Here is a 15,104-nt window from a genome sequence, read left to right on the forward strand (position 1 = left end):
ATATATTGCAGTGTGGACTCAAACAACCCAGTTCAAAGCAGATATTGTGGGATTTACTGCCTTGATATTCTGGGTTATATGGCTATGTGGAAGGGTCCTTGGTTTTTTGTCCTGTTCTTGGGTTATTTGTGGCACTGATAACCTTGACTCGAGTATAAGCTGAGGAGGGCTTTTTCAGCCTTAAAAAGGGCTGAAAAACTCATCATATACTCAAGTATATACAGTATCTACATCTGTAGAACCAAAGCAAATCTTAGATATAAATATCAATACATTGTGTAATAAACTGAAGCTTTAGCTCCTTTGAAATTGTATAAATAGCCTCTGGATCACAATGTAGTAAAAATATGCACAGTGAATTGTTGTTAAAGTCCCTTTTTTCCTGCATTTCAGAAACATTTGGGATGGCAGTATCGTTGTGGAGAGGATTTTCAAAACTGGCAATCGACAAATTGTTGCTGTAAGTGCTGATGGGTGTTAATGCCTATTTTTAAAATTTCATGGTTTGTTTTTTTTGTATCAAATTAATTTTTATACTAATGTTAATGTCTTTATAAGAAAGGTAGAAAGGAGTTTTCTATTGAGGGCAGCTTTCCATTGGAAACAATCTATGGAGGTTCACAAGTTGGTGTCAGGTGGGATTGGAGACCAAAGCATGTGACTCCATCTAGGCTCTCCTCTCTCTTGTTTATGTATTTGTTTAGAGCAGCTGTTCCCAGACTTTTTCAGTCAAGGAATCTTTCCGAAGACATCTCTTTTCTGTGGAACTTTAACTCTGTCCCAAATTTGTTTGATCCAATATTGAATCTGCATCATTTTATGCTAATTCAAATACAATTCGCAATTTCATATATCATTTTCTGTGTAAGAAATCAGAGTTGGTTGGATTACAGTATTCAAATATGCCTAGTAGTCATGATGGATATATCCTCCAATGTTTGGAAATACTATGTCTTTAAATATCTGAAGTACATGAGAGGGGTAGATGCTGTTACACTCTTGTCCTGTTGTGAACTTTTCATTGATGTTCATTTTAGATAGGCCTTTGGCGTGATCCACTAAAGTTGCTCTCTTGTATTTACTGTTTGAAGTAGAACAATCCAGGATAAATTTTACTTTTTGATTCTGGAGATTTTGCAGATTAAAAATGCAGTTGTTCATTGTCGTGTAAATGTAAATATGGAGCCACTTTGTGTATGGCTCATGAATCTATTAACAAAGAGTTTTTATATTAACACACTTTACTGTGTCACATTTCTTTCAATTAAGATTGATAAAACATTAAGATACATGTTGCTGAAAGTTTTCATGACTAGAATCACTGGGTTGCTGTGAGTTTTCTGGGTGTATGGCCATGTTTCACAAGCATATCCTCCTGACATTTCGCACACATCCTCAGAGGTTGTGAGGTTTGTTGGAAACTAGGCAAGTGAGGTTTATGGAATGTCCAGGGTGGGAGAACTCTTGACTGCTTGAGGCAAGTGTGAATGTTGCAATTGGCCACCCTGATTAGAATTGAATGGCCTTGCAGCTTCAAAGCCTGGGTGATTCCTGCTTGGGGAATCTTTTGTTGGGAGGTGTTAGCTGGCCCTGATTGTTTCATGTCAGGAATTCCCCTGTTGTTTGGGGATGAGGCAACCTCTGAGGATGGCTGCCACAGATAAGGGCTTCTGGAACATAGCCATATAGACTAGAAAATTCACAATAAACCACATTAAGATATGTTTGTATCATTTAACCTCTTTCTGCTCTAGATTGAAAGTAGTGTCCCATCGCAAGTGTTGGAAGTTGTGCTACAAGAATTAAAAGGTCTACAGGACTTTTTGGACAGAAATTCACAGTTTGCTACAGTAGGCTCCATTGTAAATCCAAGGTAAGGTTTTTTTGCTACGGGACTCAAACAAGAAGTCATTGACATTTCAGTTTTACATGTAATGTTTGGTTTGTTCTTTCTGTTGAAGAAGAAAACTTGTTCCTCTAATACTTATGGCTGGGTTTTTATGTTCCAAAGTATATTTTTAACATTTTGATATGTCACAACTAAATCGATGCTTAACACAGCAACTTTTATTGTCTGTATTAGTTGATAAAACGATGCTAAACTGTATTAAATATTAGTATTAAACTTGCATGCTGTTATTACACTGGTCTATTTTTGACTGACGTTAATTTAGGCCAGTACCTTCTTTTTTTGTGAATTTGCATTTACATGTGGTCACCTGAAACCTATGTATAATATTCTATTGTACTTCTAATTTATTTATTTTCATTTTCATTTTCATTTTCTTGACAAGCTTTGCCACTCCAGCTAACCTGCAGCAACGATTACGTGGACTCATGCGGTCTGATGGTGGAATTTCTCAGCAAATGCAGCTAGAGATCCAGAGGAAGTTTCATGGTAAAGAAGATAATCTTCTAAAAATTGTCATAATATATTTTTGTCGTAAAATCTCATACAATCTGTGAATTAATTTTGCATGTGGGGTTGCTGTGAGTTTTCCAGGCTGTACGGCCATTTTCTAGAAGCATTCTCTCCTGAAATTTTGCCCTCATCTATGGCAGGCATCCTCAGAGACTGTGAGGTCTGTTGGAAACTAGGCAAGTGAGATTTATATATTTGTGGAATATCCAGGATGGGAGAAAGTACTCTTGTCTGCTTGAAGCAAGTGTGAATATTACAATTGGTCACCTTGATTAGCATTTAATGGCATTGCAGCTTCAAAGCCTGGCTGATTGCTGCCTGGGGGAATACTTTGAATCCTGGAGTATCCTCCAAACAGGATTTTGGGATATACAAAATCATAGCATGCACATTAGATAGAAAAAAAAGTTTTATGTACTTTTGGAGATTTGTGTGTGCCAGTGTTCATACCCATTTCCATTTGAATTACATGACCCTTGTGGAATGCCTCTGGAAAGGAGCAAGAGGCTTCTTCCTCTCGGACATTATTGTATGAGGAATCGCTTAAATATGGCGATGTTTGACTGGTGACAAGAGAGGGCTGGAACTACATTCACTTATAGATTCTGCCAGCCAACCCAGTCCTTTTTTTAATCCTTTCTTTGAAATGATGGGAGCAGGAAGACCTGAAACTCAAAAACCTCAAGGATGCCAAATGAAGACCATATGGCACAGTTGCCATTAAGTCGTATGTGTTTCCATTTTGCAGCAGAGGCACAGTTATCAGAGAAGGCCTCCCTTCAGGGCATCCAGCAGCTTGTTCGGAAAACCTGCCAGGCCTTGGCTTTGTGGAAGCTTCTTTGTGAGCATCAGTTTAATATTGTTGTGGGTGAGCTTCAGAAGGTATGTCTCCAGTCACTCCTACTTTCTTACCATAAGGACATGGATTTGTAGATGTTAATAATATTGTGGAAATTTGAGTAGCAGTTTGTAGACTTGGAGAAACATCAAAATGTCAAACCATAACTTGCAAAGTACTAGTAATTTTATATGCCAGTGCTTATGTTCCTCTATAAGTTAGCTGAAATGAGATTTAACACAAAGGTAAGGGGAGAGGGGTTGCATGTAAAGTGTTCTTCTGTTATCTTTACTTTTTTAAAAATGTGTGTATGTTTCAAGACTGTTGCTGTATACACTTATGTATAAGTCAACCTCATGTTTAAGTCAAGGAGCAGCCGATAGCCTGGGCTGCCAGTGCTGACTCCTTTTCCTGCCCAGGAATTCAACAAGACCAGTGGAAGGAGTAGAGGGGTTGGTATGTCTTTTAGGTTTTCCTGAGATGGACTAAGCTCTTACCTTATGCCACTTTAGTCAGAAAAGGGGACAATTCCTTTTTCAATAACTATTAAGTCACAGTATTTACATTGATGTGTAGATAGGATGACTCAGGTTTTTTGGTCAATTTTTGACCAATAAAAATATAAACTCATGTATGAGTATATACACAGACTATAATCTACATTGTGGCCTTTGTTGATTCTTCACTGTGAATACAGCAAGAGTCTGAAAGTACACTACAGTAAACATTCTACATGCGCTTATTTATTTAGGAGCTTCAAGAACGCCTGAAGGTCACTACATTCAGAGACTTAGTAATTAGAGACAAAGAGCTCACTGGGGCTCTCATAGCATCACTTATCAACTGTTACATCAAAGACCATGCTGCTGTCGATGGCATCAGTTCACATTTGCAAGACATCTGTCCTCTACTGTACAGCAATGATGATGCTATCTGCTCAAAGGTATGGTTTAGTATAAGTTTTGTTTTGTTTTTTTAATTGTATCTGAAGTGACTTGAGAAACTGCACCTCTGGTGTGAAAAAATTGGCCGTCTGTAGAGACACTGCCCAGGGAATGCTCGGATGTGTTACCATCCTGTGGGAGGCTTCTCCCATGTCTCCGCATGGGAAGCTGGAGCTGACAGACAGGAGCTCATCCTGTCTCGCAGAGTCGAACCACTAACCTTCAGGTCAGCACTTTTTGCAAGCATGCATCATTAATACAGTACTTTCTATATATCCACACATGATGCTAAATAATTGCCTGTCATGATACAGTTGAACAGTAAGGAGCCACAACAAACCTTCAGGTCAGCAGTTCAGCTGGCACAAGGGTTTAACCCATTGCGCCACCGCAGCTCCATGTGGTATAAGTAATGTGAGTAGAAAGAAGGGTGGGTTTATTTGTTTGAATCGCTGCTGTGAAGTAAAAAAATGAAAATCTTTTAATTCTCACATCATCGCTGTGTTCAGGCTTTATGTTTTAAAGCTCTGTTATTTCAAACTAATAGTCAGAATCTGATGGGATGGTAAGCTGAGATTCATGCAAAGTGAAAATAAATGCTCTTGGATTCTTCCTCTTCACTGCACTGGGCAGCAGGGGAAGCGAGGTTTGTTGTGGCTCCTTACTGTTCAACTGGATCATGTCAGGCCATTATTTAGCATCATGTGTGGATATAGAGAAAGTACTTTTTGCATGCTTGCAAAAAGTGTCTCTTTAATATTTGCTATCATATTTATTCTCCTAAGAAGTAAGATATTTAAATTAGCTTGCAGTTGTTTTCACAATTCTGAGTAGGTACATATATAGGATCTCTCAGTGTGTCTTAAAAACAAAAGTATAAATTGTTTACTTAGGTTCTTCATATTCTTCTTCTTATGTTTACTTTATCGCCTGCTTTTTCTCTCCACAAGGAGACTCTAACTAATTTATTCACTGGACTAACTTATTTAGTAATTAGTTAGACCATCTTTTTCAAATAGCGTGCGTCTCAATAACAAAACTACTTTTATGCACAGAAATACACTTCTGCAAAACTTGTAGGTAAATTGAATTAAAGATGCCTCATGTGACAAAGCCATTGCCTTCTATTTCTTTAAATAAGTCATATTGGCAGCACATTTCCACTCCGTTTGCAGTGACTGAACTCTGAAATGCTTCTAGCGTAGATGAAGAATTGTGACTTTAATCTCTGGTTATATCTACCTAGGCAAATGAATTACTACAGAGGTCCCGACAAGTTCAAAACAAATCTGAAAAAGAAAATATGCTTAAAGAGTCATTGAGAGACTATCAGAAGATTAGCACACAGGTGGATCTTGCAAATGTCTGTGCACAGTATAGACAAGGTAAGCTAGTAATGCTTACTTATAATGCTTAATAATAATAATAATAATAATAATAATAATAATAATAATAATAATAATAATATCTTACCTGCCTCCCCTTGCGGCTCAAGATGGGCACAACATAGGTAAAAAAACTCCATCATAAAAACATACAGTAAAATGCATATATTAAAACACATTTCTATAAAATAATGTTGATTACAGGTGGGTTTTTGATATAAATGTTACGGTATTATCAATGTTTAATGTTTATGTTTTTTGTCTAAATGTTATTTTATGTTTTAATTTAGTTAGGTTTTTATTTATAGTTATACGTTATTATCTAGTGATTATGTTTTGGTTTTCACGTGTATGTACTGCATTCAATTTTGCCTTTATAATGTTGGAAACTGCTTTGAGTTCCCTCAGGGGGGAAAAAGCGGCATATAAATGTACTAAGTAAGTACATAAATAAAATGCGTATTAATATACACAGTATGATTTAAAATGCATAGTTAAAATGTCACGATCCAGACGCCCAAAATACAGCCAAACACAAGGTTGAAGGTACAAAAATAGGTTTATTACACAAAAGAGTAGTATACAGCACTTAACTTCAGTGCAGTAAAGTTCAGTAGTAAATTGGCACCAAAAATGAAGCAATACAGCAAACAAAAATATAACCCGGATTATATCTTCTAAATGCGGGTTAAACAAAAGATTAAGCAAACCGCTTAAAACTTGGCACAGTTCACAGTAGTAATAGGAGATGTCCAAAAATCGAAGTCCCAAAATGGTGCAAGGTCAAAACACAGAGTAATAGTAACACAGTCCAAAAAACAATCTTGTAGATCAAACCGTTCCGAAGTCAAGCCGTTGAAGAATGTAAATACAGGAATCACAGGAACAAAGGAAAGCTGGAATCAAACAAGAACGCTACAGACCCAGGACCTAAACAGGAGAGTTGGCAGCAACAAAGATTTATGTCTGATAAAGACACTTTGCTTCCTGCAGAGTACTAAGGCAAAACCTCCCAACTTAAATATCATAACTCATTACTGGAGCAACTCCCTTCTTCGTTACTGCTGTCAGCTGCTTCCTCTCCCACAGCTGCCTGCTGATTCTCCCTCCAGCGCTGCCAGCGTTGATCGAGTCCCAGGTCCTGCCAAGAGCTCCCTTCTTGTCAGTCACTATTAAACCCTTCAAAATCCTCACTAGAAGTGGGTTGTGTGCAAATGTCCCTTAAACGTTTCCTTTGTAGCTCTTCATCTGAATTGGGATCGCGAGTAACCCGCTTTCTTCCCCTGTTTTCCTCTCCCACCTCCATCTCACTTTCATTGAAACCCTCGAAGTCCTCCGAATCAGAAGGAGCCAGCAAGATATCCCTAATATACTTACTCTGCTGCTCCTCTTCCTCCCGAGTAGACCTCTTACCCCTTCTCACAGTAGTAGTTACGTTACTCCCACGCTGAATCACAACATAAAAACTGTTCCTGCAAATATTCCTGCCAAAAGAAATAGGTCTTTGGTTAGTTGTCTCTTAAATTCACAGCTGATTTAGCTATTGAATGTCTTACATAAAGTTCTTATATCAGTGTGCTTCTAGATCAGAAACAGTTACATGATTATCCAGTTTAGAAAATGATATTGATAGCTAATACCAAATCCAAAATATTCCAGAATCATTCACATGGATGGCTGAGATAGTAACCCCTTTCTTTTCAGGTGGCTCACTTTATTACATATCTTGTTTTGTATACAGAATTATTAAAAATATTGTGTATCCAATTACCTTCAGGCCATGTGTAGAAAGTATATATGAAACATCAGTGAATGTGCTTAGGCAAGGGCCTCCGCTTCAGAGACTTCATTATGTGTATGCAAGTATTCCAACCTGCCCCTCCAATCTGAAATACAGAACACTTCTGTTTCCAAGCTTTTCAGATAAGGGATATTCAACCTGTTATTAGAATGTTTATCTTTTAAAACAATTTTGTAGTACAGGGCATGCTCTAATTACTGCACTTTCCCCATTTCTTTTTCATCTCAAGTGCGCTTCTATGAGGGTGTGGTGGAACTTGCTCTTACTGCTGCAGAAAAGAAGGATCCCCAAGGCCTTGGACTCCATTATTACAAAAATGGGGAACCAGAAGAGGATGTTACTGGATATCAAGCTTTTCAGGAAAGGCAAGTTCTTTGGATGCAATTGGACATTTTCCCAAGTAGAGACATGTTGGCAATAATTTACCTTAGTTGTGGAAGGATGCTTAACATTACTGATATACCTCAGTTAACCAAAGTCTCTGATAGTGAAGTTCCTATTTACAAATTATTTTCATGGCTGCCCAAATCTTCCCTTAATTCCTCTTCCTGAATTTACTTGGAAAGAGGGGGATATACATAAAGCTTGCTTATTTATTTATTTATTTATTTGATACACAACAAGATTAGTACACAGCAAACAAGATCACTATGCTGGCTTTTGTATTCGATCACACACTGGATGCTTCCCAAGTGTCTAGGACTGTGTGATGTATCGGCGAATAATGCATGCAGATCCGAGTAGGTGGTCTTTTGCAGCTAACAGACAGTAAATTTGTCAGCGCTGATTGTTTTTAAGTGCAGGCCAAGGTCTTTAGGCACTGCACCCAGTCTGCTGATCACCACAGGACCACCTTGACTAGCTTGTGCCAGAGTTTTTGCGGTTCTGTCTTTTAATCCTGATATTGTGAAAGCTTTTCCAGTTGTTTCTCATCAATTCTGCTGTCACCTGGGATTGCAACATCGATGAGCCATACTTTGTTTATTATTATTATTATTATTATTATCCTACAACAAACAAGATAAACAGCACGAGCCTGCCTTGCTGAGTATTTGTGAACAGCAAAATATAGAAAAAAGATTAGTGGGTAAATCTGCCATACAGATGATGCTTAGCATGCTAAAAGAAAACACAAATTCATTAATTGTGGCCTCCAAAATTGAAATAATGTGAAAAGTGGTGAAAAAAAAGTCATTCCTGGGTGCATTTTCAGAAGAAGCGATCTGTAGAAAGTTCAAAATGCTTTTTGTATACTTATATAAGGATGATGAGATTTTCTTAGTTCATTTCACATCTGCATATTTTGTAGTTCCAGATGAAAAGTTAGGTGAAACATGTTGAAGTGCTCTTCCTTCTTCTTCTTCTTTTTTTTTTTTTGTGGTATTGAAGCCTAACCCTGTTCTTTCCATGGCTACCAAATTTTAGAAAATCTTCGCTCAGGGGCATTTCTGTTTTGTTACCTGAGGTACATCTGAAATTCTGTGCTGGTGTCAGTGCACATTCTAAAGTTAATTGTAGTCTGATACCTGTTTACGTACTTATTTATTTTATTTATTTATTTGGGGTTCTTTTACCCCGCCCTTCTCACCCCGAAGGGGACTCAGGGCGGCTTACAGAAGCAAAGGCACAAATTGATGCCTGCATCATAAAAACAATCATACACAAAATTACATCAATTCACAGTTGACAACAATTCATACATTATAACAATAAAATCAATACTTCCTAAAACCCTGGCAATATTTTGGAAGTGGCACCTAATGTAAAGCTTCTGCCATCTTCTGGAAAACTGCCTGTGAAAAGAGAAGTGTAATGATAAGATTACAAAGACTTCATGTTGAGGACATTGCAAGTTTTTGCTTATGAGTCACATCCCTGTTATTTGCATCTCTTTGCAGAGTAAACTGCTACAAGTGCATCACAGACACCCTTCAGGAGCTTGTCAATCAAAGTAAAGCTGCACCACAGTCTCCCAGTGTGCCAAAAAAGCCTGGTCCTCCTGTGTTGTCATCTGATCCCAATATGTTGAGCAATGAAGAAGCAGGGCATCATGTAAGAAATAGTCAAAATATGTACTGAAGTATCATTGACTCTGTGTGGAAAAGCTAGCTGTAGAAGTTAATAATATGTCCTGAGGATATATTTTCTGTGCAGCCATATACTGTCAAAATAACATCCAACTTATCTGTCTTAATTTTAGTTTGAACAAATGCTAAAACTGGCCCAGCGTTCCACAGATGAACTTTTTAGCATTGCCCTTTATGGCTGGTTGATCCAAGCAGATCTCTCAGATAAACTACTACAGGTAACATCAATTATTTTTCCTAAAATAAATGAATACTTTTCAAGGCATTTTTTCCATATTTAGGAAGCTTTCCTTGTAGTAAAAATAATATGATATATAACAATAGGAAACTGAAAATTCATCGTCTTTTTTCCTGGACTTCTGCAGGTAAACTCCCCTTTTATGGAGCCATATCTGACACGTATGGCCAAAACTGATCAAAACAAAGTTCGCTATATGGATCTGCTCTGGAGGTTTTTTGAAAAAAGTAGAAATTTTAGTAATGCTGCAAGAGTGCTAGCAAAACTAGCAGACATGCACAGGTAAGAACAGATTGTTAATGGGCCAACACCTCTACTGTTCAAATAGATTGTTCCTTATATTGTAATTTTTCCAAAGGCATCTTTATGATACAATCGGTCGTCAAAAGTAAGGCCTACTACAAATATGTGATGTTGAACAAGCCCAACAACCAGGTCTTGTGATTTCTTTAATATTTGACAAGCTTCTGGTGTGCATTGCTAAAAGGCAACAAAAATTAAGCTGTGGATTCTTGTTGAGACATTATATCTATCTGCCTGGCGAGCTCTTTGGGAACTAATGAGTCAGACTTAGTGCAAGTTTGCATAAGAGTCATTCATTGAAAGTGAGAACTGGATAAGTTACTTGAATTCATCAGATAACAACATCAACAACAATGTTTTATTTATATCCTGGTCCCTCTCCCTGAAGGGACTCAGAGCGCCTTACATAAATCATAAATGCAGACACTGTTACAAAAATACTCAATAACAATACAATAAGCAAACACAAAACATAATACATATAACTCCAAAAATGGCAAATATAATCAAATAATTATAAAATATAGTGCAATTTAAAACAGATAAGATCATGTAAATTATGTGACACATACAAAAATTAAACATCCATTGGTCAGCATCTGTTTCTAGAGAGTGTAGAGCAGGATGGGCAAACTGGCCCTCCAGGTGTTTTGGACTTCAACTCCCACAATTTCTCACAGCCTACCAGCTGTTAGGAATTGTGGGAGTTGAAGTCCAAAACACCTGGAGGGTCAAAGTTTGCCCATGCCTGGTATAGAGGAATTGGCTATGATAGAAGCCCACTGAAGTACAATGAGTCAGTCATAGGAATCACTGCAAATATGATGTTAAGGTAGCATGTTTAAAAGAAGGAATGAGTTACCGCAGATATTTACAAACAGAATAACAGAATTATACTGAAACCAGATAACATTCTTGTGAGCATTGTTCATATAAGCTCTCTCATTATTCACGTGCTGCTTTTATAATTTAACAGCACTGAAATTTCACTTCAGCAGCGCCTTGAATATATTGCTCGTGCTATTTTGAGTGCCAAGAGCTCCACGGCCATATCACCCATAGCTGCAGATGGGGAATTTTTACATGAATTGGAAGAGAAAATGGAAGTAAGTAAAAAAAATGTGAATTTTGATGGAATTAATGTTATCATGGGTTAGAGATCGGTAATTTGTGAGCTTTAAAAAATGCTTGTGTGCATAATAAAATGTCTCAGTTTAAAGTCAGTTGCTAGGCTTTATGTTTGAGTTGAAAATGGGAACCCAGCTTTTCAAATTGTCCTGTTGAGAGATCATGTTTTATTTCCTATATATATATAATAGGTCTAATATTTGTTATAGATCTGTTTCTAGCTTGCCGGCGCTCACTGTATTTTTCACTATTTTTTATTTTTAATGAGGTTGCCAGAATACAATTTCAAATACAAGAAGCATTGCACCATCAGTGTTCTCATCATTCTTCAGTCCAAGATGCAATTTCTCAGCTGGATTCTGAGTTGATGGACATCAGCAAGGTAAGTTTAAATGACAACATGTTTCAAATAAATCAGGGTTCCTATTTTAAGCATCTGTTCTGTACATGTTTCTGATGTGGAGCAAATGGACTGAATAATAAAAGACCCTCCTCATAAATGTACAGCAGAGTAACTTATTAGCAGCTTGACCTAGCACCAGTTACCCAAAGTGATAAAAAGAACAAGAACACACAGATCAATGTTATCTCTTCTATAGGAGGCTCTTCCGTATAACAAATGGCTATATATGATTACACTATTTACAAAAACAAGGTTTCCATAACACAAAGTTTTTTATACTTCCTTCTTTGCTTCCCCACTGGGCTTCTTATGCAGATCAACAGCTTCGTTCTCACAGAGCCTCTTCTCACACCCTAGTTACACAGGAGCTTCACACAATAGCTTTTTACACACAGCAGCCTTCACACTGGAGTTTCACAAACAATGGCTTTCAATCTGGGGCTTTTTTCACACTGAGGTGTTCTCTTACACTGGCACCTACTAACACTGAGACAAACTAATACTGAGGCTTACTAACACACTGAGGCCCTTCTCCCACAGAGACCTCTCAGTGCTTGACTCACATTTTTGTAATTAAAAACACCTAGTTAATATTCCTAACATTTGTTCCACTACATTGTTCTTACTTCATTGATAAAAATAATTCTGTGTTATCAGTGTTTTGTTTTTATTCTCCCATACTGGGCTGTCTTTAACAATCATCTGTTTTTCTGTAATGTATGAAACATGTACATTTTTACATTACATATTTCTGATTTGCTGAAAGCTTGTGTAGACTGTTTCTGGAAACTTACTGGATACTTGGCTTGGATGTACAGTTCAATATAGGTAAGACTTTCCTCATGTGAGCTGCCTACTAATCTGTTCTGCATTTGTCGTATGTAATTTTTTACTTCAGCTTTACGGGGAATTCGCTGATCCATTCAAGCTCTCTGAGTGTAAGCTAGCCATTCTCCATTGTGCCGGGCATTCAGACCCTATCATGGTGCAGACCCTTTGGCAAGAAATAATTGAGAAAGGTAGGTGCAACTTCTAATGCAGGAGTTCTTGTGGGTTTTTTCGGGCTATATGGCCATGTTCTAGAGGCATTTGTTGAAATTTTATAACAATGCAAAATGATGGGTTCCTGTGTTAGTCATCTGTTGGGGAGTGCATTTTCCCCTCCAATATGAAATCTTTTTATTCAGAATGAACAACTGTCATAGGGTGGAAACCTTGAAGTGACCTCTATATAGGCAGTTCACTTCCATTCTTTTTATTATAAAGATGGTGCTCCTCTGTAGTTGAGGGGAGAAATAATTAGTTGACCCCACAGTTTCCTGAGATACTAATAAAAGTGAATGTGAATCTCTTTGAAATTCATACCATTAGATCTTTATGTTGTTGGCCTTGAAAGATTAATTACTTCACGTTTTTAAGATAATGTTTACAACCTGTAAACATGGATCTGGCCCTCATAGGCAAGTAAACTTTCCAAATTTTGAAAAATTTTGTACTGTGTAATGAAGAAATTATGGAGACAATATAAAAGTAAATAGTTAATAGATATTTGAAGACAGTTTCCTTCTTTTTTCTTTCAGCGCTGAGTGATAGTGTGGCTTTAAGTGCTCCTGATAGGATGCAGGCGCTTAGTTTGAAGATGGTAACACTTGGAAAAATCTATGCTGGGACACCTCGCTATTTTCCTTTAGGTATATTGTTCAAATTAGGAATGTTTCGGATATTGTAAATATTAAACAATATATATAAAAACTAAGGATGCAGGGAAAAATAAAAAGGGGGATCCAGAACTTTTACAATATTTGATTTTAAATCTGTGCCAGTGCCTCTTGTTGAAAACCATCTGATGCCATAGCCTAGTACCCATGAAATCCATAACCAGTGTCAGGGAAGGATAGAATAACACACCTTCCAGTGGACAGGTGGGGGGAAAACCTAGAAAATGCAAAACCTAGGGTGTCTGGACTGAAATCCAAGTGGTTTCAACTGGCAACAGCCTGAATGTCCGGACTAAACTCAGAGATTGTGATATGAACATCCATTATTTGAATATATTTTGCAAACACATGGTCAAAGCCATTTTTGAATAATTTTGAACAGAATGGTAATTATGTGTAAGCTTTTGGAGAACAATGTTTGATTAGTGTTTGAGATGTACACACAACCGTGAACAGAGTGGGAGCTTATGGCCTTCCAGTTATTGTTGGCCTATAACCCCCGTCAGCCATAGTTTGCACCACCAATATTAAAGTATGACTAGAGTTGCAGTCCAGCAGAATCTTGAAGGCTAAATGTTTTCCATCTCTGGTCTGAGAGTACAGGCAGTCTCCAAGTTACTAACGTGTGACTTCTGTACAACTTGTAGTTATGAATGGGCTTCTCCCTTCCCTCCCTGCTACAAATTTTAGTGCTGAGCCAAAGCCTTTCCTTTGCGCTATGCTTCAATCTCCCCCAATCCTTTCCTTTGCTCCATGCTTCATTCTCTCCTCAATCCTTTCATCTCCTCAATCTCTCCTCCCCCATTGTTTTCCTTCATATCTGACACCTCTAACTGCTGTGCAATCCTGGGATTTGTAGTTTGCTGAAACAGCAGCATTCTTTGGCAGGGAAGGTTAAAGACCTTGTAGAACTATGTTGTTGTTCATTCGTTCAGTCGTCTCCGACTCTTCGTGACCTCATGGACCAGCCCACGCCAGAGCTCCCTGTCAGCCGTTACCACCCCCAGCTCCCTCAAGGTCAGTCCAGTCACTTCAAGGATGCCATCCATCCATCTTGCCCTTGGTCGGCCCCTCTTCCTTTTGCCTTCCACTTTCCCCAGCATAATTGTCTTCTCTAGGCTTTCCTGTCTCCTCATGATGTGGCCAAAGTACTTCAACTTTGTCTCTAGTATCTTTCCCTCCAGTGAGCAGTCGGGCTTTATTTCCTGGAGGATGGACTGGTTGGATCTTCTTGCAGTCCAAGGCACTCTCAGCACTTTCCTCCAACACCACAGCTCAAAAGCATCGATCTTCCTTCGCTCAGCCTTCCCTAAGGTCCAGCTCTCACATCCGTAGGTGACTACAGGGAATACCATGGCTTTGACTAGGCGGATCTTTGTTGTCAGTCTGATGTCTCTACTCTTTACTATTTTATCGAGACTGGACATTGCTCTTCTCCCAAGAAGTAAGCGTCTTCTGATTTCCTGGCTACAGTCTGCATCTGCAGTAATCTTTGCCCCTAGAAATACAAAGTCTGTCACGGCCTCCACGGTTTCTCCCTCTATTTTCCAGTTGTCAATCATTCTTGTTGCCATAATCTTGGTTTTTTTGACGTTTAGCTGCAACCCGGCTTTTGCGCTTTCTTCTTTCACCTTGATTAGAAGGCTCCTCAGCTCCTCCTCGCTTTCGGCCATCAGGGTGGTGTCATCTGCATATCTGAGGTTGTTAATGTTTCTTCCAGCAATTTTCACCCCAGCCTTGCATTCATCAAGCCCCGCACATCGCATGATGTGTTCTGCATACAAGTTAAAAAGGTTGGGTGAGAGGATGCAGCCTTGCCGTACGCCTTTCCCAATCT

The 15,104-nt window shown here is 38.3% G+C and overlaps 1 protein-coding gene across 1 annotated transcript in view; it reads left to right on the top strand.

Annotated features, from left to right (window-relative positions):
- Positions 1-15,104, top strand: part of NUP155 (nucleoporin 155) — a 39,592-nt gene that overhangs the window by 22,224 nt on the left and 2,264 nt on the right. The window contains exons 19-32 of the mRNA XM_060761406.2: positions 394-460; positions 1,755-1,873; positions 2,295-2,398; positions 3,171-3,304; positions 4,012-4,203; positions 5,451-5,589; positions 7,620-7,755; positions 9,289-9,442; positions 9,591-9,695; positions 9,843-9,997; positions 10,995-11,124; positions 11,415-11,528; positions 12,448-12,568; positions 13,130-13,240. Coding sequence (XP_060617389.2) covers positions 394-460; positions 1,755-1,873; positions 2,295-2,398; positions 3,171-3,304; positions 4,012-4,203; positions 5,451-5,589; positions 7,620-7,755; positions 9,289-9,442; positions 9,591-9,695; positions 9,843-9,997; positions 10,995-11,124; positions 11,415-11,528; positions 12,448-12,568; positions 13,130-13,240 — 1,781 coding nt within the window. The remainder of the gene's footprint in view (positions 1-393; positions 461-1,754; positions 1,874-2,294; positions 2,399-3,170; positions 3,305-4,011; positions 4,204-5,450; positions 5,590-7,619; positions 7,756-9,288; positions 9,443-9,590; positions 9,696-9,842; positions 9,998-10,994; positions 11,125-11,414; positions 11,529-12,447; positions 12,569-13,129; positions 13,241-15,104) is intronic.

Source organism: Anolis sagrei, chromosome 2, assembly GCF_037176765.1.
Source record: "Anolis sagrei isolate rAnoSag1 chromosome 2, rAnoSag1.mat, whole genome shotgun sequence".
In the NCBI taxonomy this organism is placed as follows: Eukaryota; Metazoa; Chordata; class Lepidosauria; order Squamata; family Dactyloidae; genus Anolis; species Anolis sagrei.